This window comes from Scomber japonicus, chromosome 22, assembly GCF_027409825.1.
Source record: "Scomber japonicus isolate fScoJap1 chromosome 22, fScoJap1.pri, whole genome shotgun sequence".
NCBI classification, from domain to species: Eukaryota; Metazoa; Chordata; class Actinopteri; order Scombriformes; family Scombridae; genus Scomber; species Scomber japonicus.
This window is the reverse complement of record NC_070599.1, coordinates 23,877,636-23,901,229: the sequence shown is the minus strand read 5'-3', so window position 1 is coordinate 23,901,229 and position 23,594 is coordinate 23,877,636. Positions and strand designations below refer to the sequence as shown.

At 38.2% G+C, this 23,594-nt stretch overlaps 1 protein-coding gene across 1 annotated transcript in view; it reads right to left on the bottom strand.

Annotated features, from left to right (window-relative positions):
• Window positions 1-20,226, bottom strand: part of LOC128384049 (SH3 domain-containing protein 19-like) — a 34,382-nt gene extending 14,156 nt beyond the window's left edge. Inside the window, exons 1-5 of the mRNA XM_053343623.1 lie at window positions 20,171-20,226; window positions 7,616-7,652; window positions 2,208-2,248; window positions 1,152-1,251; window positions 316-451 (exon numbers count right to left, since the gene is read on the bottom strand). Coding sequence (XP_053199598.1) covers window positions 316-451; window positions 1,152-1,251; window positions 2,208-2,248; window positions 7,616-7,652; window positions 20,171-20,225 — 369 coding nt within the window. The 5' untranslated portion in view covers window position 20,226. The remainder of the gene's footprint in view (window positions 1-315; window positions 452-1,151; window positions 1,252-2,207; window positions 2,249-7,615; window positions 7,653-20,170) is intronic.
• Window positions 20,227-23,594: the final 3,368 nt, after the last annotated feature.

The window sequence follows — 23,594 nt, the reverse complement described above, 5'->3', positions numbered from 1 at the left end:
AAGGAAGTAACAGCTACTGATGTTTGAACACTGGTGACACCTGCTGGTCATTGAGTCTAACATCACACCAAATACTATGTACCTTTAGTTTCAGGTCTGCATTGCTAGGATCCTAGTTTCAAAGGTTTATTCCACCCAAATATTACTTTGTCTAACTACTACTAAAGGTTCCTAGAAATGCGATCCTGGAACTGCAGCCTCCAGGATTGAAGGAATCTTCTACTCCCGGAAAACTTTGTGATGACCTTGTTGTAAACAGACTGGACCTAATCGATCGATATGTCGTCATCAGAAACAGACAGATAAGACATTTACCTGAATGGCTGGAGGGATCGTGGATCCCCAGATCTGTGCAGCAGGAGGAGGCGGAGGAGGGAATCCTCCAGAAGCTCCGGGAAACCAGGACGTGGAGGCGAGCGGTTCAGCTGACAAGATGGTGATCTCTGGTCGCCTAGCAACGAATCAGAATAAAAAGGATGTTTTATGAGTTATTATTACTGGTGTTATAATTGTCTCAGGTGTTTGAGGTTTGGCTCCACCTTTAATTGGTTATTTCAGCCTGTGGTTCATAATGTAAGTTTGACCTGAGATCTGAGCAGAAGTTCAACTTTGTCTTCAGGTTATATCCATTTTCCACATGTCTACTACAAACTGCGTTGCATCACACTTCCATCTAATAAAACAAATTTTGTTCTCAGCGTTCACTCAAGTGTTTTATAACCAGGAAACATAGCTCAGCTGTAATCCTGGCATAAATGACGCAACACACAATAACAAGAATTATAAAAGTTTATAAATGTTTACTCTGTGTGGACTTGAAACCAGGCTGTGTGAATATAAAGCAGGAAGGAGCCCAGTGATAAATCGCTCCGTCAGTACATTCCTTACACGGGAGTTTATTTACGGTAAACACTAAAGGTCACACTTGTTTGTTGACTACAAATATCCTCCTCCTTTCGATCGTGACTTGACCTAGATTAAAAAGCATCAACAAAAATGTGCCCATACTGTCCTTTTATACTTTTATACTGGTGAACAGGTAAAGGTTTTAGTATTTATAGCAGATATGTTAGACTTTGATTCTTCTCACCAGTAACTAAATGGACAGCAGAGTTAAATTTGAACATGCATGATATATATACTTGCCGTACCTCCTGTCTCTGTCTCTGTCTCTGTCTCGTTCTCTGTCTCTCTCTCGCTCTCTGTCTCTTTCTCGGGGCGTTTCAGAGAGAGATGTCGACCTGTTGGAGGCTGACAGACGGAAAACAGAAGAGTTATACAGAGTTATACAGAGAAAATACAGATTGTAAGAGCTTTATGGAAAATTTTATCTATTATAAGAATTAAAGCGGCAGTAGTGGAAAGTAACTAAGTACACTTACACAATTTTAAAAGGTACTTGTACTTTATTGTAGTATTTCCATGTGATGTTACTTTCTACTTTCTACTCCACTACATTTATTTAACAGCTTTACTTTTCAGATGAAGATTTGACACAATGGATAATATAACAAGCTTTTCTAAAAGCTTTTCAAAATCTCTCTAAACTTCTCACATGGTTATATTTCAATAAATGTTCAAATGATCCAATATTTCAGCAAAAACCAAAGATTAGATTACGTTTGAATCCGACTCTTTTACTCTGTAGATCGATACATTTGGATAAATTCCGGCTTCACTGAAAAAACATTTTCTAGGACGATCTGACATTGCTGAAAAATGTATCCTAAAATATGTCAAAACCATGTCCAAAGTTTGTGGACACATGAGCATAACGGCCAAATTTGATAGGTTAACATTTCATTTTGAGTTAAATCAGTAAAAGGGATGGAATCAAACCATAGTCTAAAATATAATGATTAATGATTACAGTACTATTAAGGTTTACAGAGAGGTCTACATTGAAACCAATTAAGCAGTTTTGTTTGAGAGTGCTTGCTACTTCTCTGATTAAATAAGGCTGCTTTATCTATCCTGATTTCATCCATAGACTCTTCTCTTTGCATAATTTACGAAACATTTCCAGTAGTTACGTCCATAGAAACTTCTGCATCTATCTGTGCAGTGATTACATGAGTGAGTTCAGGCTGTAGATCTGATTATTTAAACTTTCTTATCTCCTTCTTTAATGAAATACAGACATATTTTGCCACTTCATTGCACAAAAATGATCTCCACACCCAGAGAGTATCATGATGAATACTTACTTCTCTTTATGGCAGCTCTGATGGAGGACAGCGGGCCTTGGCTATACAGAGAAAGAAAAAAAAAAGGAAAACATGAGTCACATTACTTCACCTCTGTTGCAGCCTCCTCCCTCTGTAAATCTGTCCCTCTTGGTTTTCCAGGGACAAATATAGCTGGGTCATCCCACCCAGTCGTCAATGTTGGATCCACAAACAGGAAAACACTGGGAACAGTCGTTTTGTTTTTAAAACTTCTAACTTCTCTGTGAAGCTCCAGTTTTTTTTTTAAATTGTCAAGATTTATCAGATTAAATCGATAAATCTGACACTGAAAATCAAAAACAGCCACAGTCACACATTGTTCATATCAGACCACCCTAACCCATTCACAGTATTCCTGCAAAATTAGTCTTTACCAAATTTCGAAACCAAAAACTAGCTCGGAAATACTTCATCATCAGTCACACATAAACAACATTAATCCTAAATGAAGCTTGCAGAGAGCTGAGAGAGTTTATTCTTCAGCTTTTTACACTAATAAATGTGTAAATGCGAAAAAAGGTAACTGTTTTTTTGATTTTTGAATAATTATGGGTCACACTCTCCAATAATGTCTATCAGCTGCACACAAATGCTTTTAAGAAGTTGAAATATTTCCATTTTTGTTTATTCTGGGTCACAATAGGAGAAGTCATCAAATGTCAGGCTAAAATTTAAAGTATTTAGGCTCAAATGTGAGTCAAAATGGGTCAAATTTGACCCTGAACAGTATGTAAGGGTTAAGCGTCCGTCAACTTGGGCCACGGACCAACTATTTATTCCTTGTATTAAGATGAGTTATATTGGGATAGATATCATCATCAAGACTGGAGAGATTTTGGCCCTAGTCACACTTCACCAAATCATACACAAAGTCAGCAAAAAGTAAATCAGTAAATGTTTTAAATGCTACAAAAATAAACAAATAAAAGACTGAAGGACAGAAAAACAGACCGACTGTCCTCATCAGAGGAAACTGAAGGTATCTACACAGGAAGTTCACATCCTGGTTAAAGAGTGAAACTTCCTTTGAAATCCCAGCGGACTCACTGAGCATAGTAAACACACACACACACACACACACACACACACACATAGTAGTTTCATTATTTATCTATTTGCTGTATCTTAAACTTCTCTGTAAACTTCTCTTTAAATGTGCTTGATAACTGACTAAATAATAAATACAAACATCATTAAAAGCATCCTCACTTTTACTTTTAGTGCATAAAACCTTTGCACAGAAGTGACAGTTTTGGTTCAATGTTATCACCTGAAACTACAATGAGTCCTTTATATCTACAGAGGAGGGAACACAAGCCCAGAATGGACAAATCAAACATTACCCTTTCTCTTTTTTGCGGATTTTGTAGCAATCGTACATTCTTCTACATCCTTAAGGCCCATTTATGCTCAACGTACGTATGAAAATGTATCGTCACTGCTCACATACTTCCAATACGTCCTTTACTTTGGCATGGATGTTAACCAATACGTCCACCAGGTGGCAGCACAGAGTCAAACGTTTATGAAACAACAACAAACTCAAAAACAAACATGGCGACTGTGGAGGAGATAGTGATAATGTTCCTCTTGCATTAAAGACAAAAACGATATATTTAAAGTTTCTAACCAACTCACAAAACCTTTCCTCAAAAAGTTCCTCCATTGTTTTCTTTCTTTCTTCTTCGTGTCTCACTAGAGCTACGTGTCGAGTAGTGACAGCAACACTGCCCCCCTCATGGTTTCCGGTGGTACTGCTCCGTTTGGTCCGTATCCGTATTTAATGTTGAGCATAAATCCTTAGAAGGGGAAAGGGGTTTTTAGGTGTTCAATCTCATCACTAGATGGCAGTAAATCCTACACTATGCAGCTTTAATATGCAAAAAGTTGAGCGCCTACATACAAAGAAGAGACCGAAGAAGTGTCCTGTACGTCATCATTTATTCATTAAATGTGTTTCCATTGTAGTTTGTCATATTTTGCTTTTATCGATATATATCTTCATCCCAGTAAAAAAAATTTCCCTCCAAATTTCCAATGTCTCCACTCATGTTTTTGTGTGTGCAAATTGGAAAAGCATGCATGGAAACCAACTTACAGCAATTCCAAAAACTAAACTGCTTCTCCCTTTGCGATTTGTTAAAAGTAATAGTTCAACATTTAAAAAGGAAATATGCAGAGAGTTCGATGACAAGATTTATACCACTCTGGAGTCTGTGGAGTAAATATGAAGCCAATTAGCTTAGCTTTAAAAAAAAAAAAAAAAAAAAAAGAGTCTGGCTCTGTCTGTTCGGAGGATTTTATTACATTTGGTTGGAGAGTACAATCATTTAAATATTGTTTTTCTCTTAATCTGCTTAAAAAGAATGAGTTTAAACAATTCCCAGAAAGAGAATTAGGAAAGTTCCCTGGTATTCCCCTGAACATCGGAGTAAATCAAATTCTCAGACGTCACCTGCCTGCAACCCAAAACCTATCAAACTGATTTAAAAGATGTTTCAAGGTTTAATTGTGCCAACGTTTTTTTCTTCTTCTCTCTTTCTTATTTAAAATGGAAAATGTAAGATGTTGCTCTGCAGAGACTCACCCGGTCAACAGAAGGAAGTCCGATGTCTTAATCTCGTCTCTCGCACTTTTTAAAAAAAAAATTGGCTTTCAAGTCTGTTTTCTTTCTGTGTTTCTTTGTCTCTAACAGTCTCTCTCTTTTGCTCTCTTTTTCTCCTGCAGAGCTTTTAACCATGAACAGACACACATGACTCACCCTTGACACTGCCCAAACACTCCAAAACTGCTTTACTTTTAAACACTGATGGAAAAATACTCCTGTTTTTTCCATTTTCTCTCTGTTTCACTGAGAAGGCATTGGACTAGCACTTCATAAAAAGCAGTAAAGTGACCCTTGTAAGTACAAATTAAGCAAAAAATCACAATGTTTAGATTTGTTTTAACCTTTCAGAAGTCTTAGTTTAACTTGATAGTAACTTTTTACAGCTGTAGTTAGTTTTTAATGTAACAAACACCGACAAAAGGCAGCAGAACAAGTCTTCATAAAGAGGTTAAATGGTATTAAACACACAAATGGGGGATAATGGTGCATATTTTTCTACATTCATTCCTCGCAGGCATTCGTACTCGGGTGTACAAATGCAAAGTGACAGACTAAAGCGTGTGAAGAATAAAAAAACGTAGGGGGTTTAAACGGCACCCTGAGGAGTAACGCTGTGTTTAGCATGTGTTGGCAGTTTATGTGTTTGAATATGAATAAAGATGAAGGTCTTGCTGTAAGCGCTGCAGGTCTTTTTTTATTGCTCGCTCAACAGTTTTTAAAACATGCAGGCTTGAAACAATATAGATGAGTCATGTTTTTAGTGTTGGTGCCAAAGAAAAGGGTTGATGCAGTTTGATTCAATGCAAGTTTCCAGAATAAACTGAGATATTAGTATTTATTTATTTGATGTAAAGACACCTGACACAATAACTACTATTGTTGGACAATATATTTCCACAGAAATAATGGCAACTAACGATATTATTGTCAATTTAACTTTCTGCAACCCTGCGTCATCTGATAAGGGACACTGTTTGGTAGGCTTTACTTTTTGCCTCATTAGACTACCGTACAAATTTGCTGGGTTAGATTCCCATCGTTCCTCCTTCCTCAGGCTTTCAGTGTTGAGACCTGAGGTCAACCTGCTCCTCTCCTCATCTCCTACTGCTAGTTCACAAACTAGAACAAGGTTAATGATCCACATGGTGACATATCATTGATGTGATATGCAAATAAGCAATAGAAAAAAACGTTCTAGTTTTGAGAAGTGCTCCCACACTGCAGAAGATTTCAGTTGGACTGTTTTCTCTGCTTTTGCCGATATCAGCTCTGCTCAACTCCGTCAACCGCTCTACAACATAACCAGAGATGCATTAATTGCACGACACAACGAATCGATAATGAAATTGTTGTTGCAGCCCTACTATTTACTATCAAGAGCACTACATTTACTGTCTACAATTTATTTGACTGTCAACCTGCTCCTCTCTTCATCTCCAACTGCTAGTTCAAACAACTAGAACAAGGTTAATGATCCACACGGTGACAAATCATTGATGTGATGTGCAAATAAGCGACACACTTCAGGAGATTTCGGTTGGACTGGTTTTGCTCCGCCTTTGCCGATATCAGCTCTGCTCAACTCCATCTGAACTTTTAATAATCGATTCACTGTTGCAGCCCTACTATTTACTATCTAGAGCACTACACATTTACTGTCCACCATTTATCTAAGTATCTGAATATTCCACAATGTCCACATCATGCACACTGCTTTCTGTTAACAATCCCACAATTCAATGCTCCACATTTTAAAAGATGTGAAAACTACCGTGGCGCGACTCTACAGCTGATGGTGACGACACAAATCGACAATGATTAATATCCCAAATTTTCTTCTCACTATTGACTGAGCTGTTTAGTGTTTTTAGAGAGTAGTGAATGAGTGAATTAGGGAGAGATTGCAGAAGCAGCCAAAACAGTTGCTGGCTGAACATCAGTCATAAATAAAGAGATAAACCTGAGAGGAGAACGATAATAATCGGGACTTTTGCGATGTTAATATGCTGCTAATGCAAACTTTACACTTCCTGTATATGATTCATAGTAAACCTTCCAGAAAAGACGATTGATTGTCTTTAATATAAATCTGCTGCAGGAAGTTTTAACTGAGGATAGAAGCTGCTCTGCTACTACACGCCTTTTTTTTTTCTTTTTTTTCTTTTTTTTTACAGCTGTTTTTGCTTTAAACACATGTTCTGGTTGAGGTGAAAACCTGAAAGTAATTACCGCAGTTTGATCAAACTCTAAACACAAGATTTAGATAATGTAATATGAAGAAAAACAAAACTAACTTAATCTGATATTAAGTTAACAAGGTCAAAAACAGCCTTGAAAATGACTCTCCGTGCAAAGGCCTGCTGTTTTGTTTCTCTGGTTACCATTTTTCAAGTGAGTGAGTCTATAAACCCTGTGACTTCTCTGGCCAGTTGCCATGCCAACCGGCCAACAGCCAAAATACTTTCAGGAGTGTGTCAGACGCAGACCAAAAAGGGGGAGAAAACTTGTCCCTGCGAGTCTACGAAGACACTGCAGAAAAGAGCCACAAACTGGACTCTTTTTTTTTGTCTTTTGATGCATTTAAAAACCTTCAGATTCACTGATTTTTCCCCCCATTTTGTGAAAGGTTGTGATTCAAAAGATTGGAGCTTTCACTTGGACTCAACATCAAACACACCTCCGGGGCCAAGAGTCTTCTTTCTACATGTGAGACAGATTTAATTCACACTTCCTGCTAACATCTTGATTAAACTGCCAAGTGAGAGCAGCATCTTCTTACCTGTGACGATGCTCTGGCTTTCGTCTATCCGGACGACCTGCGAAGACAAAGATGAAGAGATTACGATTCATTTCACACCTAACTGAAACGTGTCGGTAGCATCGAGTATCGAAAACTGTCCAGCTTCCAAAGAGACTTCAATGTTTGGTCATATTCTTCTTTATTTATTGCATCACCCCTGATTTAATGTTAGACTCTATTCTATCTTGGAAAAAGCTCTTTATTAAACACAGATGGCATATTTTGTTAAATGACAAAGAGGATTACATTGAACATTTCTTGCCTTGATACGGAAAGTCGGGCATCAAGAAAGACCAAGTGAACATTCTTCTATTGTTTTTCAAAAAACTGCCACACAGTCGAAATTCATGTTAACCTCCACTTCAATCTGCATTAGAATGATTAATACATTATATTATCCTCGTTAGCAACGTGTTTATGTTGCTATGCGTCTTTCATTTGGTTTTGTGATGGAAAAATAACCTTCTAACTCACAAGAAGCGATGTGTTTTATGTTTCTGGTGGGGGTCGACCGATAGGGTTTTATTTAAGAGTCAATACCAAAACCGGTTATTACTTATCATGGAGACATGCATGCAGAAGTAACGCGTCAAAATCAACGATTACGCTTCATTCATTATAGAAAAACAGCTTTGGAAAGTCTTTAGTTTGTTTTAGTTGGTTATTTAAATGGAGTGGTGGAAAGACAAATGTACTTTACCCGAGTACTTCCATTTATTTGACAGCTTTACTTACTTTTTAGATTAAATGTTTACATAAAATAACATAATGAACACCTTGTTAAAAGATTAAGGCAATGGTTCCCAAACGTTTTGACTTATAGCCCCTTAAAATCTTTGTGTATTTGTGTCTCTGATTCGCTTGCAGTTCCACTAAAGAGACATTTCCCCTCACATGGTTTCATTGATAACTGTTTAAAGAAGTCCAAAGAAGTAAAACTGTCCCATATTTCACAAAAATACAAAGATTCAATTTGTTACGCAGCAGAACTTCTTCTTTCCTGTCAACATCTCAAAACCTCTCTGAACTCTCTCATGACCCTCATAAAATATTACAAACTAGCTCCCACTTGAAGCAACTAGAACAATAAAATGCATTGACTCATCTTCTGTATCAACAATGCACTTTGTTAAATGTAATCAAGAGATCAGTCACAGCCCGCTAAACAAGTACTTTCACTGTAATACTTTAAGTAAATTCAGCTGGTGATACTTTTACTGAAGTAGTAAATGTTGCAATGAAGTATTTTTGCATCGTTGTTTTGATTCTTTTAATTAAGTAAAAGGTCTAAGTACTTCCCTATAGTCCGTCCCTATAGTAACAGCAGGGAACCTGACATTTAAACCTAAGCGACTTCATTACTAACGATTCCTAGAGCTGAATAGGTACAACACTGACTATTCAACTCTGACACCTGTACACCATCTGTGCAGTCTGTTGATGGATTAAAACCGACCTCAGATGCAGATCATTTACGTTCAAAGTCTCCAACAACAATCCTGAATCTCTTAAAACAGAAACATGAAACAGATCCAGAAACAGCTGAAGGGCTTAAAACTCAGTAATGTTACTAGAGTCGTGGGTTGAGACTGAACGTTAAAGTCCTTGTAGGTGATGTGTAAGAAACAACGTTGGTAGAATGGTAAATGGACTGTGCTTATAAAGCCCCTATCTAGTCTTTTTTTGGATGTTTTTACACTACATGTCATATTCACCTATTCACACATGGATGGCAGGAGCTACCATGCAGAGAGGCAACCTGTTCATCAGATGGAGGCTAATATTCACACACCATTGGGAGCAATTTGGGGTTCAGTATCTTGCCCAAGGACACGTCAACATGTGGACTGGAGGAGCTGGGAATTGAACCATGGATCTTCCAATTGGTGGACGACCTGCTCTACCTCCTGAGCCACAGCTGCCCTCACATTTCAGCCAGTCAATCTTTTTTTGTTGCTTTTGTCAGACGGCTAAATTATGGCTCAAATAATCAACTTGGTGACTTCACTATCAAATTTACATTATCTCTACAAGACTCTACATTAGCTTAAACCACTGCAACAAAGTGCACTACTTGGGTTCAGCAGTGTAAGTGGAAAACTGGGCATGCTCATCACCATAGCAACAGATCTATAGATTTTGGTGTATTTAAAACTTCAGTGTAGAGGATTGGGATTTTTTTTTTTTTTTTTTGCAAATTCAGCAATATCTGCTGCCTCGCCTTCCTTTCTTCTCCGTGACGTCTGCAGCACAGCAGCATGCACAGCCGCCACTGCTGATAGGCTAATACTCATGATGAGTAACCAATCAGATAGTGCTGTGGGCGGGACATTGTTAAAAAACCACAGAGTGGAGACTACAGATGGAGAGAGGCGGCTGCATCAAAGCCTAAATTGGACATATTGACCATCAGATTTCTTTTTAGAAGTGATTCCAATAATTGTAAAAATGCTAAATATCCCATCTGATAGTCAGTCGACCTTTTGTTTCCAGTTTTTTTTGGAGTAAACACAACAAAAAGAACTGGTCATCGTGGTTGAACAGACAAAGACAATTGCACCAAAAGGAAACCCTAACAGGAGGATGTTAGTCTCCTGCACACATTACTTTGATTGACAGGTCATTTCTAGAAAGTGTGACACAGAAAAACTGGAAAAATAAGACCTGAGCAACAAAGATGATAATAAAACAAAAAAAGAAACAAAGAACATCTCTAACATCTCCTCATCTGAAGCTGCCGTCTGCATCTTTTTAAGTTAATAAAAAGGACAAAGAAAAGAGAGAAAAGACAAGCAGAGCTACCTTGTGTTTTTCAGTGTGTGTGCATTTTCCATTTCCTACCTCCTTTCCTCTCCTTCTCGTCACAAACTGATCAACGGGTCAGCTCGGTTCGCCTTAAAGTCCACAATAACTAAATGTTGACGTGTTTGGAAAATATTCTGGATAAATGACAGATTTTCTCTCTTTTTCTGCTCCTCTTAATGCTCAAAACTTCTCCTTCCTCTGTTCAGTCTTCTCTTAACACCCCCCCCTCCTCCTCCCCCTTTCATTCTCACTGCCCCTAAAACTCGTAAACGGACCGCCCGTCTGCTCTGGCCCAGCGTCGTGATTGGTGGACACCTTCCAGGAAGTGGAGCGGCGATTGGCTGCTGTGAGATTCTGCTGGAGTCATCAGGAGTTTTAACACTTCCAGATGTTTGTCCTGCAGCAGGCTGGCTGAGTTTTAGTGCTGGAGCTGCGTTCAAACGCGCAGACACCGACCGCAGCACATTTTCCTCAGAGCTCGTCATCGGCCGGGTTTCTTGTTTGGCACGGGGGGGTGGGGGGGGGGGGGGGGGTCAGAGGTCACGGGTCACAGATTGGAGCTGGAAGGGAGTCAATGTTTTGCTCGAGAAAGACTTCAAGATGATGAAAACAGAAGACAAAAACCTTCTTTTCTGACCCTGATTCTCTAATATTGGGAATCTTCTGATATCGAGTCTGAATATCATTTTTCACAAGCTGCTTCAACCCAATAACGAAGGTTCTTGTTCAAAACTATTAAGTTTATCATCTTCAATTATTGATGTGCAATGATATGAATATTCAAATAGCAAAAAGTGACTCCTAAAATTGACATGGCGCGATCCTCTAGAGAGAAGACGTACCACTCTGTTAGACTCTGTAGAAACTACAGAAACACAAAATGTACCAGCTGCTTTTACAGAGTGAAGCATCTTACCTAACAAAGGATCTTTGGCAGATAACCAAACCCAACAACAGCAAAGTTTACTTTTGGTTTTGCCGTCAAGTTACGCAGAGAATGAAGATTAATTAGTCATCAACGTTTGTTATTTTAACTAGTCAGCGCTGGATCAAAATGAGAAGCTCCTCAATGAATGTTTTTCACTCAATCACTCTTTCAATAAGAAAGAGTTAAAAGTAGAGATCCAATTTGACTTTTTCAGTCCTGATATCAAGTACCCTTCCCATACTAGTGTTTAATTAAAAAGCTGTATGACTGACAGGTTTAACTTTGTAAATATGGATCAAATTTAACTCCAATGTGAGTGCAGATGTATTTTCTACCTTAAAATGCTACACACTAGTGGATTAAATGAGGAATTAGATATGACCCGTTTTCTGTGACTCCATCTTATTGTCTGTCAGTGTTGGTGTTATGGAAATATATTATCCTAGTTTGTTTGTAATGACTTGATCTGGGTCTTCAATCAAGTCCTACATCATTGATTAGGAGCACCAGTAGAGTAACTCACATCTCATTTTGCACTTCAGTCCAACGTGGACTCAATCATTTGCACATTTTTTCACTGTCTGCACAGTCCTGCAATGTAAATAATAGAAATATGTCAAAATAAAATTGGGTGTCCTTCTTTGGTCCACTGAAACTTGTCTTGTCCACCAGAGAAGCAGACCAAAGGACAGTTTGGAGCTCAACCTTTGCAAACCACAATCTTTCTAAAACAAATAGTGAATCACTGAATAGTTAATATCTATTAAAATAGTGCTGATACCAGACCCAGCTACTTAAGTCAGTGTAGGACCAATATGTGAAATCAGTATCAGTGGATCTCTAGTTAAAAGTCAGAGTAGCAGCATTTGCTTTATTTGAGCTGATATCAAACTATTAAAACATTCCTGGTTCTGCTCTGAATCCTTAAAGGGACAGTTTTGCATTTTTCAACCTTGTTTTCCCATCTTTCCAAGTGACTAATGGGGACAACAATGTTTGAAACTGGTCCAGGATTGGACCCTAACCCTTTTTGTTATTTTTGGCCCCAAGTGGTTAAAAAGAGGCAGGTTTGAAGCTGAAATAGGTAGCGTGCAGCACAGCAGACACACTAATTGACAAACTGACCCACTTTCGGTCGCTGGTGAGAAAACTTTCTCCACATGAGATGAAAGCCTGAAACACTCACATGAGACATTTATCACTTGGCACACTGAGAGGAGACTCTGTGGTGGAAAAACTGGGTCACTCTGTAGTGAGAATCATGTCTCATGGTCACTTCATTACTTAATATAATCTATTACCAGGAGTGGAAACGTTTTAGAAACCTTTGATGTCCAATTTGACTCAGAATCGATTCTTAATTCAAAACTGATTATTGATTAAATGAGAAAAAGGTTTTGTTTTATTTCCTCTTGCTTCAGTAGACTGTGAGCCAAACTATTCACTGGTGTCATTACTGCACTGCGCTGCCTCTTATATAGAAATTAAAAAGGTAAATAACTGTCTCGACCCATAATGCCTAAGGCTGTTAATCTCCCTCTCTAAACCCTTTTAAAAATTTCATTCATTATTAATTTTATTTGTCGAATTATATTCAAAATTTTAATGCTCAGATTTAGTTTATTAATAATATTCACTATGTACTTATACACAGCCTTATGTGTACTGTCAACATGTGGTTATTTTACGTTCTGTCCACTAGAGGGCATCGCAGCATTACAAAAAGACAGGCTAAAGCTTTTAGCTAGCTGCTAAATAATAATCTTTAATCCCAACACATTCCTCTCCTCATTGTTTCCTCTTTCAATGAACTGAGCAAAGCCAAACAAACTGAAAATAGATCAAAGTGCTCTGTTCACTGCATTAATAGTGATAACATTTCAAATATTAGCTAGATTTAGTTTTGTTGTTAGAAATCTAAAATACACGGTTTGTAAGCTAATAGGAGTGTTGATCTCTGTAGCTGCGTCTGCTTCACTTTCTGCCATTTCTGTTGTGACGTTACGTTAGCGCTCTGAACGTTAGCCAAACTCACGAAACTTTATTGGTCAGACGTAATGAAGGCATTTCATTTTCACACACAGGTGAGGTCAAGATGAATAGAACAAGATTTGCTAACGTTAGCTAACAGTTCAAATGATATTCGAATACCAACATTTGTTCCAACAGGCCTAATAATGGCAGTCTGTGTTTCGTGTTGTTTATTCGTCACGCCCCTGGTGTGTACAGGCCTTAAGGATCAACCCTCCCCACATCTAATCTACTACATCTAATTAAATAGATCCAACATCTTTTTTCCTCTTTAAAAAATGGAGAATGTTGTTTTTTTGACATCATTCGCTTTTTTAAATCTTTCTGACCTTTAAAACGTAACAAAAACTGAGCTGCGGTTCTGAATTTAATTAAGCGGTATTTCCCACGGCTACAGGAGAGGCTAAAGACAAACAAACTTCAGAAATTCATCACAGCTTGCTTTTAAATCCACTGAGAGACCAGACTCAGCGCTGGAATGCTGCACACGCACGCACACACACACACACACACACACACACACACACACACACACACACACACACACAAACATAAACATAAACCCGTGGTTGCTTTCCAGTGTGCGCGTTCATGTTAGAAACTCAGTGATCTCATCACAACAAGATCGATGTGTTTTTAACATGTTTCAGCTTCTCTCCTGATTGGTCTGACGTGCACGTTTTGAAACACGCCTGCTGTTTGAAACGGCTGAACACCGAAAACATTATGAGGTGCGTCAAACTACTACAAGCGTCAAATGAGGACCAACCGATCAAACGCTGCATTGTTTTTTCTCTAGCCAAAAAAAGAGAGATAATTCGAATGAGCTCAGATGAACCTGGATCATTAACAGACTCACTAAATCCTGGTTAATTCAACAACAAACCTGAACTCATGTACAGTTTCTGATTTATCATGTTTTCTTTTGCTTATCTTCTTTTTATCCTGTATCGTATTTATTGTACAGCTGATTTGATTTACAGTATTTTACTCTCACTTTCAAAAGTCCTTCTAGGGAAGGGTAATAAAAATGAGTATCTGCTATAAACAGTGTGATACCTGCATCCTGACATTTATTATGACCACAATAATGATGATGATGATAATAGAGTTGTTTAAGCCGGCATATTGAATCTGTCCCCAATAAATGAACCATAAAAATAATAATAATACTTCCACTAAAACTACTACTACTACTACTACTACTACCACTATCACTACTACTACTTCCACTACTACTACTATTATCACTTCTTCCACTACTACTACTTTCACATCTTCTTCCACTACTACTACTTTCACTTCTTCTTCCACTACTACTACTTTCACTTCTTCTTCCACTACTACTACTTCTATCTTCAATCAATCAATCAATCAATCAATCAATCAATCTTTATTTGTATAGCGCCAAATCGCAACAAAGTCATCTTCTACTACTTCCACTTCTACTTTTACTACTTCCACTACTACTACTACTACTTCAATCAATCAATCAATCTTTATTTGTACAGCGCCAAATCACAAAGTCATCTTCTACTACTTCCACTTCTACTACTACTACTTTTACTACTTCCACTATTACTACTACTACTTTTACTACTTCCACTATTACTACTACTACTACTTTTACTACTTCCACTACTACTACTACTACTACTTTTACTACTTCCACTACTACTACTACTACTACTTTTACTACTTCCACTTCCACTTCTACTACTACTACCAATAATAATAATAATAATGAATTTTAAACCCTAATCAATCATTGTTTTTTTTTCATTTTGGGGAGGGGGCTCATTGTTGGTGGTTGATCATGTTGTTTTCTAAACATTTATTTATGAGGTAAAGATGTAACGAGGGAGCCAGACGTTGCTGTGAACATTTTTTTTACATTTCAAGATTTTTTTTTTATTCTCCCGTCTGAGCCTTTGATTGGTTGTTTAACCCTGAGGAAGATGCAGCCACTTTAATAAACGCTTTCAAACTTTTACACTGACGACTTCCTACTCGAGCATCAAGAGCAGCTGTTGGTGTCAGATCCGAGAAGTGCCCACCCGCCGCTCCTCAGTTTGTTTATATACAGTAAAGGAAGTTTCTGTTTGCTTCTATATTATCATGTGGCTCTAATTGGAGAGCGCTGATATGAACGCCGTCTCACTTCAAAGCTGCAAAGATGAGACGATTAGATGATCCACTTAAAAACTAATCTGTAGTTCATTCATTTCAGTCACAAAATGATCTGTTTTTAGCTTCTCAAATATGATGATCCTTGTCATATTTGACAGTAAATTAAATGGATTTAGATTTAGAGCTGCTGGTCAGACAAAACAAGTAAAACTGAAGACATCATAGCAGTCTTGAAGGCATTTTCCTACTATTTTTTAAACATTTTATAGAGTTAACTTTAAAACAAATGTGAGATGAATCAGTCATAATAAATAATCATTAATTGCAATCTGAGTCTTAACAGAATACTGGAGATCAAAGCAGTAAAAAATGTTCAAAAGCCTGGGGAAGTATTACAATTATTTGAATGTTGGGTTCAAACTTCAACCCATCTGTTTGTATTTATAATCAGACTGACGACATTAGTTCTCTCAGTTGATCTGTTTTGCATTTATTTATTGGGAACGGTGTTGTTTTCTAGATATTAATGTGCTTCTCTCACTCTGTGTCTCATGTTGTTCACATTTCTGTTGATAAAAAGATCAACTTTAGTTCCTCCTTTCCACCTAAACGTTCCTAGCAGCTGGTGTGAATCCGCTCTGTGCTATTTTTAACACCTGTTCTTTTGTTTTGAACATTAACTTCATGTGTGTGTCTGGGACATAATGTGAAAGTCTGGTGCAATCTGCCTCATATTTGGCGCTTTTCCACTACACAGTTCCAGCACGACTCGACTCGACTAACCCTAACCCTAACCCTTTTTTTTGTGTTTCCACTAGGGATAGTACCTGGTACCCGGTTACTTTTTTAGTATCTGCTCTGCTGCGGTTCCAAGCGAGCCGACCCGATACCAAATGTGACGTCAACAGACTGCCGACCACTGATTGGTCAGAAGAGTTGTCGCTGGAAGAGTCATGAGCCGTCCCACACAAGAATCAAACCCGTTTTTAAATACCGGCAACAGCGCTAAAGCAATTTGTTTCTCTTCTCTTGCTTTGTGTGTGACAGAAAGCCACATACAGCAGCAAGTACACCATCGCCTTCAAGACCTCCATTGTTTATGTGTTTGTGTCGCGTATAAAACGAAGTCACGGCAGTTTCGGCGAGCCGTTGCTATGACGACCCCGCCCACGTTGAGTAGGTACTTCTTGTAATGGAAAAGGTTGTTCCTGGAACCGAGCCGAGTCGAGGCAAGTCGTGCTGGAACTGTGCAGTGGGAAAGCGCCATTAGTGTAATATTACAGTACTTTAATCCAGTGTTTCTCTGAGTTGGACAATCTTGTAAACGCTCCAATAGAGATAAAACTATTTAAACTATTAAATTAATCGCCAACTATTTTGATCATTTGAGTCGTTTTTTAAGGAAATAAAGTGTCTTGACTCCAGTTTCTCAAATGTGAATATTTTCTGGTTTCTTTAATCTTTGATGACAGCAAACTGCATTTAATGTTGTGGGTGTTTTTGATATGAAGATTTAAATAATTAAACATTAATTCATCTATTTCCTGTTGCTGTTTTATTTTGAAGAATACAGTTGCATTCATATTATTTTAGTTAATCTGAGTATTGGTTAATGCTTTTGTTTTGAAGGTAGTGAGCAGCTTGAGTAGGCAGGTGTAGGTAAACCTGTCACAGTAACTACTTTTATTAGACGATATATTGTCTCAGAAATAATCGCGATAAACAATATTATTGTCATTTGAAGATCATTTTATCCCACTGATATAATCATAATATAATAGCATAATGATGTAAAGAGAGGTGGGATTGAAGAGTGGACGCTACACTTCTGTAAAAACCCTGACTGCCATTATGTTTGGGGACAGAGTTATTTACCTTTAATTCTTCTGCAGTCTCCACTCAGGACGTACACAGTGAGGAATGGAGGACACTACTCACTTAACCAATGTGACATGAATAGCCTCTTAGCTGCTAATGTGAAGTGTGGCATTATTGAGGTCAAAGGTCATATCCATGTGTCATACGATATGTCCAAATATAGACATGATGATGCTGATAATTATGTTATTGTGACAGGCCTAGGTGTAGGACCAGCGGACACAGGGAAGGGTTTATAGTTGTTTTTTGTTTTATTAGCATGGTAAGAGAGGCAGCAGTCGCCATTGTTCTTTGTCCGTTTGCTTTAAAAAAAAAAAGATCAAATAACTACACCTTCTCCTGGACAATGGACTTATTTCCCCCGTGTAAGATTCAATTCATAGGTGCCTCAGTGTTTGAGTTTATTTATTTTCATACTTCTTAACCATTTCATTTATAATAAAGTATAGGACAAATTGCCAGTGCAGTAGGGTAAAAACAGGACATTTAAGGGCGTCATCTTGGACATTTTTCACAATTTTATGACATTTTATGGACAAAATAACCAATGCAGCTTTGCAGTACATGTGTGGCAGCAGGTGGGTATTTTGTGCACAAATGTATAGTTTGTAGTCTGTGCCTTGTCTTAACTGAACTGAGGAACTCGCTGAAGCTTTTCTAAATCCTGTTATGTTGTCATTACAAATTCTTCTGCACGGTCTTATTGAGTCACACTTCAAAGCTCTTCAGACCTGTGTCATAACTTTCCAAATGATAGCGATTGAGGGCATCATCTGAGAGGCTTTTTATGGACTAATGCTGCACTTGTCCTACACACACACAAACACACAGAGAGCATTTGTTTACAGGAAAAGCCCTGTAGAGTCAAGATAACTTGTGTCTCTCCGCCTGAGACAGAGACAGAGGGGGGACAAAGAGGGAGGCTTTAATTAAACTAATGGCTTTAAGTCTTGGCACAGGCCTGCACCATTACAGTCAACTGGGAATGTTTCTGTGTGTATGTGTTATCAACTGTATGTGTCAACTTTGACCCAAATTATGACTAGCTTGCATGTTCATACAAGAATTTATGGCTTTGGGTTGAACAGGTTAGACTCCCACTCATAACTGTACAGTACTGGTGGTTTTGCCAACACTTTGAATGTCTCTTATTATCAGACACTTCATCTCTTTCTCATTGGTCCTGAATATCTTCTGGCATGTTTCTGTCGCTTTAGCCTATACATTGGAGTAAATAACCTTTGCTGTGTGTCACATCTCATACTTCTGTACAGTTTACATTTGATATTTTAAGTGTATGGAAAATGTAGTGGCCTATGAGTCCCTGGATGGTGCACTCAAAACGGTCAAAAAGTTGAGACATTTCTCGCCATCAACGGTCGCCATCTTGGCTACGTACCACTTTTCAAACAGGAAATGGCATCCAGGGTCGTTGTAACTACGGTGAACATTGCCACAGCTTGGCACCCTAACTCAAATTCACCACGACATCACCACCACAGACGGGTTGTAGCTGTTGTGGCAGTGGACCAATCACATGTTGTATTAAATCAAAGAACGCTTGTGTTGATTGGCTGTGAGCAAGTCCATACAAATAGTCATATTTTCTAGCTCTGGGTACAAGGAGGATCGATTGCAGGCATCGTTTGACGGGAGACGTATCAATTTATTTCAGTCAATACTTTACAGGCTTTGAGAACTGATACCCAGCCCTAGTCAGTAGGGGTATTGGGTTAATTTAGGAGTCTGTAATGATTAGGTGCCACGAACAATAACGTGAATGCTATCCCTAGCTTGCTAACTAGCTAATCGTCATTTCTGGTAAGTGTGTAACAGCCGTGTTTGATTTGAGATAACACTACATTGTCGAAGTTTGGGCACTACAGGAGTAAATACATAGTGTAGAAGTATGTGACTAAAATCAGTACATTAAAAGCGTTTCTTGGTTGTTTTAGCCCAGCCAGTACTGTATATGTATTTACACCCAGAATTGTACCAGTTTAATGATAATTTTTACAGGGACTCTACAAAAATCACATAATTGGAGGACTCTGGAGGAGTATTAAATATTCAACAGGTGCCATTAGACCCATTTAACCTCACTATACTCACCACAGGAATACAGCAAAGCTACACAGGGAAAAAAGGATTTTGAGCTGTCTTGTCTTGTACATGGATAATTATGCTGATATTTAGCTTCAATTTAGTGTTTGTATTTTCAGTGTAAACCTGCCAGTTGATTTGAGACAAAGGGCAAACTTTATCATTAGGGAAGGTGGGACATAGTCTGGGGCCCCAAAGTAAAAGCACCCCAGACAGCTAAACCTCCATTATATTTTAATATGTAAAATAATGAAATATGTTAGTATTCTCACTCATTGCAACTTGCAAAAAGTCCCCCAAAGTATGCAACAATGTACTTTCATTTCAGAGGAGAGTACAACTGCATGTTACAAATTCAGATTGTAACCACAAAATATAACAATTATATATGATGAATTATTACTGGTTAAACCATCCAGATATAATCTTTCTCTTCACTTTTAATTAAACATGAGACTTTTAACCAGTTTTACTTGAGACAAAAGTTTTGAAACGTTTCCCAGTTTAAGAAAAGGTGAAAATGAACCAAGACAGAGTTTGTCTGAGGCCCCCAAACCACAAAATCCGCCCCTGCCCACAGGTATCGATTCATTGTATCGATACCCGACGGAAACAGCTCAAAACAAACCACAGATATTCATGTCTTTTTCCTCATTTACCTCCAGAGCTGTTCGGCTGTCGTCGGACCACTTGTTCCCGGTTATCTCTCATCATGTTTTCCTCCTCTTCCTCTGAACGTGCCTCGGCCATTTCTCCTTACTTTTCTGTCTTTCTTCCTTACTTTCTCCTCTTCTTCTTTTCCTTTCCTTCTCCTTTCTGTCTAGAGAAAGATGAGGGTCGGGCGGGTTAAAACCAAAACACAGACAGGAGCAGCAGTAGAGGCAGCCACATTATTCCTCCTCCTCCTCCACCTCTTGTGTTGTCGTCGTTAAACATCCACCACAACAACTCCGAGACAAGTTCACCCCGAACACCGTCAACTTCAGACCGATAAACGACCTCCCATGGCTGATTGAAACACTTGGGCTCCGCGTTGAGCAGCTCCGGAGGCTTTAAACAGTTTATACCGTGTGGTTATCTGTAAAACAATAGCTGTCGTTGTGTTTGGTTGCTCGCTTGTGGAGGTTTTCTCGGAGCTTCCCGGTTCTTCGAGCTCCACATACAGAGCCGCAAGCGCTCCGGCTGCGTGACGTAACTACCTTGCGCAAAAAAGAAAAAAAAAAAAAACTAGAGCCAAAGCAATAAAGTTTAAGATATACATTATAATTTAAATAGCTTCCGTTTTGATGTACGTGTACTTTACTTGAGTAATTCCATGTGATACTACTTTATACTCTCACTCCACTGGAGGGGAATATTTACTTTCTACTCTACTACATTTATCTGACAGCTTTAGTTACTTTTCAGATGAAGGTTGACACAGTGGACAACAATAATATAACATGCAAGGAAAATAAGATAAGATAATAAGAAAAAAAAACATAATTTGATGTTACTAGTTATCTCATTTCCACCTTAGGTATAACATTTCAACTTCAACTTCAACTTAAATTTTACTTATGTCCTCAAGGGGGGAGCAAAACAGAAATAGACACATAAAAAACAACACACACCTGAGTACAGTAATAATACAAAGGTCAACCACACAGGGAGACATAACCGCAAATCAATAGCAGGACAATTAATACCAATAAACATATAAAGTGCTCAGAAGAACGGCACATGCTTAATAAGTAAGGGATAAAAGAATGTCTATACCTGTTGCTTTTAACAAGGGGGAACCTCAACCTGGCTAACTGTAAAGTAGTGTAAACTAGCTAACTGTATATAAAGTAGTACAAACTAGCTAACTGTATATAAAGTAGTATAAACTAGCTCCACCTCCAGCAGCTACAACAGTAACATGCTGCTCTAACACTGATGCTTCACTATTAATAATCTAATGATGTCATATATAATAATATATCAGTCAGAGGGACTAAACCACTACCTTTACTGTAATGCTGCATATTACATCACTCATAATACTTGTGTATTTGTAGGATTTTTTATTTGTTTACTTTACAACTCTCTCTCTGCTTTTACAGATGATCTGGCCCTGTTGGCTTCAACACTCCAGCAAGCACTGGGACTGTTTGCAGCCAAATGTGAAACAGCTGGGATGACAATCAGCACCTCAAAATCTGAGGCCACAGCGCTCTGCTGTGAAAAGGGTGGAGTGCTCCCTCTGGGTTGGGAGTGGAGTTCAAGTATCTCAAGGTCTTGTTCATGAGTGAGGGTAATCATCAGCAGTAATGCGGGTGAGGAACCAGTTTGTTGTGGTGAAGACAGAGCTGAGCCCGAAGGCAAAGCTCTCAATTTAAACAGTTGGTCTACATCACAACACTAACCTATGGTCATGGGATCGCAGATACCAGCGGCTGCAATGAGTTTCCTCTGGAGAGCGTCTGGGCTCGGCCTCAAAGATAGGGTTAGGAGTTCAGACATCTGGGGGAAGCACAGAGTAGGGCAGCTGCTTCTTTGCATTGAAACAAGCCAGATGAGGTGGTTTGGGCAGGTGTTCCTGGATGCATCCTAACTAAATAAATTAACTATTCCCCTGACCCTTCATTATGTTGTATTATTGAAATCAGTGACCATCAATTCATTGGGTTAGTCTTCACCTTCTCTGTGTTATCATGTTTGTTTCCGAAGATATGATGCAAAACACATACTTTGGTTATGGTGGAGAGTAAATTGGGGGCCATAACTGCCACAAGGTGTTTTTGTGATGGCTCCATTTCGGAAAATGTTCAGGGCCCTGAGCTGTACAAGTTTGCAAAATGTCATGATTTTACAAAAAACTGAACATATTACATCAAATGTGACAAATTACCTGGACTAATTAAGAGAAAATGACCTGGTTCAAAATCAGAAACACTGGTCTGCAGGGATCAGGTTTTAATATGAAACAGGTTTATTATTTTACAAAGAATTTAAAAACAAGTTAAAGAAGTTCCTTGCAAAGCATTTTGCCTTTAGTTATCTTTAGCTGCCTCGATAAAGCTGCTGCTTCATTTCATATAAAACTCTATAAATCAAGCTTGGACTGCAGCCAACAGTCATTCTGATAATGGATTCATCGTCACTTTAATCAGATCAGTCAATTACTTGGTCTATCAATTGAAAGAAAATAGTGAAAAATGAAAAACTGTTCAACTTTCAGGCAGTTCAAGGAGATGTAATAAAATGTCTTCCAAAACTCAAAGATATTCATATTTACTCTCATAAATGATGAGGAAAAACAGAAAACCCTCACATTTAAGAAGACGGAAACAGCGACTTTTGGGCATCTTTGCTTGAAAAAATACAGAATCTATTAGCAAATTATCAAAACAGTTGGTGATTAACTGTCTGTCAATCGATTTATAGATTACCCAACTAATAATTGCAGCTCCAAGCTGAGCAACTGAATCGATCAGCTCAGTGTTTTGTCTCTGTGGATAAACAGCGACACTTAGTGGTGAAAAATCAGAAGACAAATTACTGCAACAAACTAAAAGACATCTGATGCACCTGTTACTCAAACCTCGACCAAATCAAATCTGACCAATTGTTAACAATAAACGGACACAAAATATGATCTTAAATACCTACAATTTTAGTTTTTTATCCATTTCGTCCAAATAGTAAAATTTCATTCATACTTTTGATTCATTTGGTGTGTATTTATTCATTGCCAGACTGACTTGAATTCATTAATCTTGACTTGTGTTGTAGTGTTTATATTTGTGATCGCTCTACTGGGCAAGTTTAGACATTAAATTGGACTTTAGTCATGTCTGAAAATAAAGTTTGGAGTGGGTGTGTGAAATAGAGAATAAAACATAAAAAGGCACTAAACCTGATAAATGTAAATATTCACAGATTCAGATTTATTTTAATGTAGTAAACGGACTACATGTCATTGTTACAATCTCTTTGTAGGTTTAATCTTATCGCTTGCTAACTGGTGTGTACTCTTTAATTGTCATCCTCGCGATATCTTGTGTCTTTAAATGGGGAAAGCGGCTATTTGGATCATCTACTCTCGCGATACTTGGT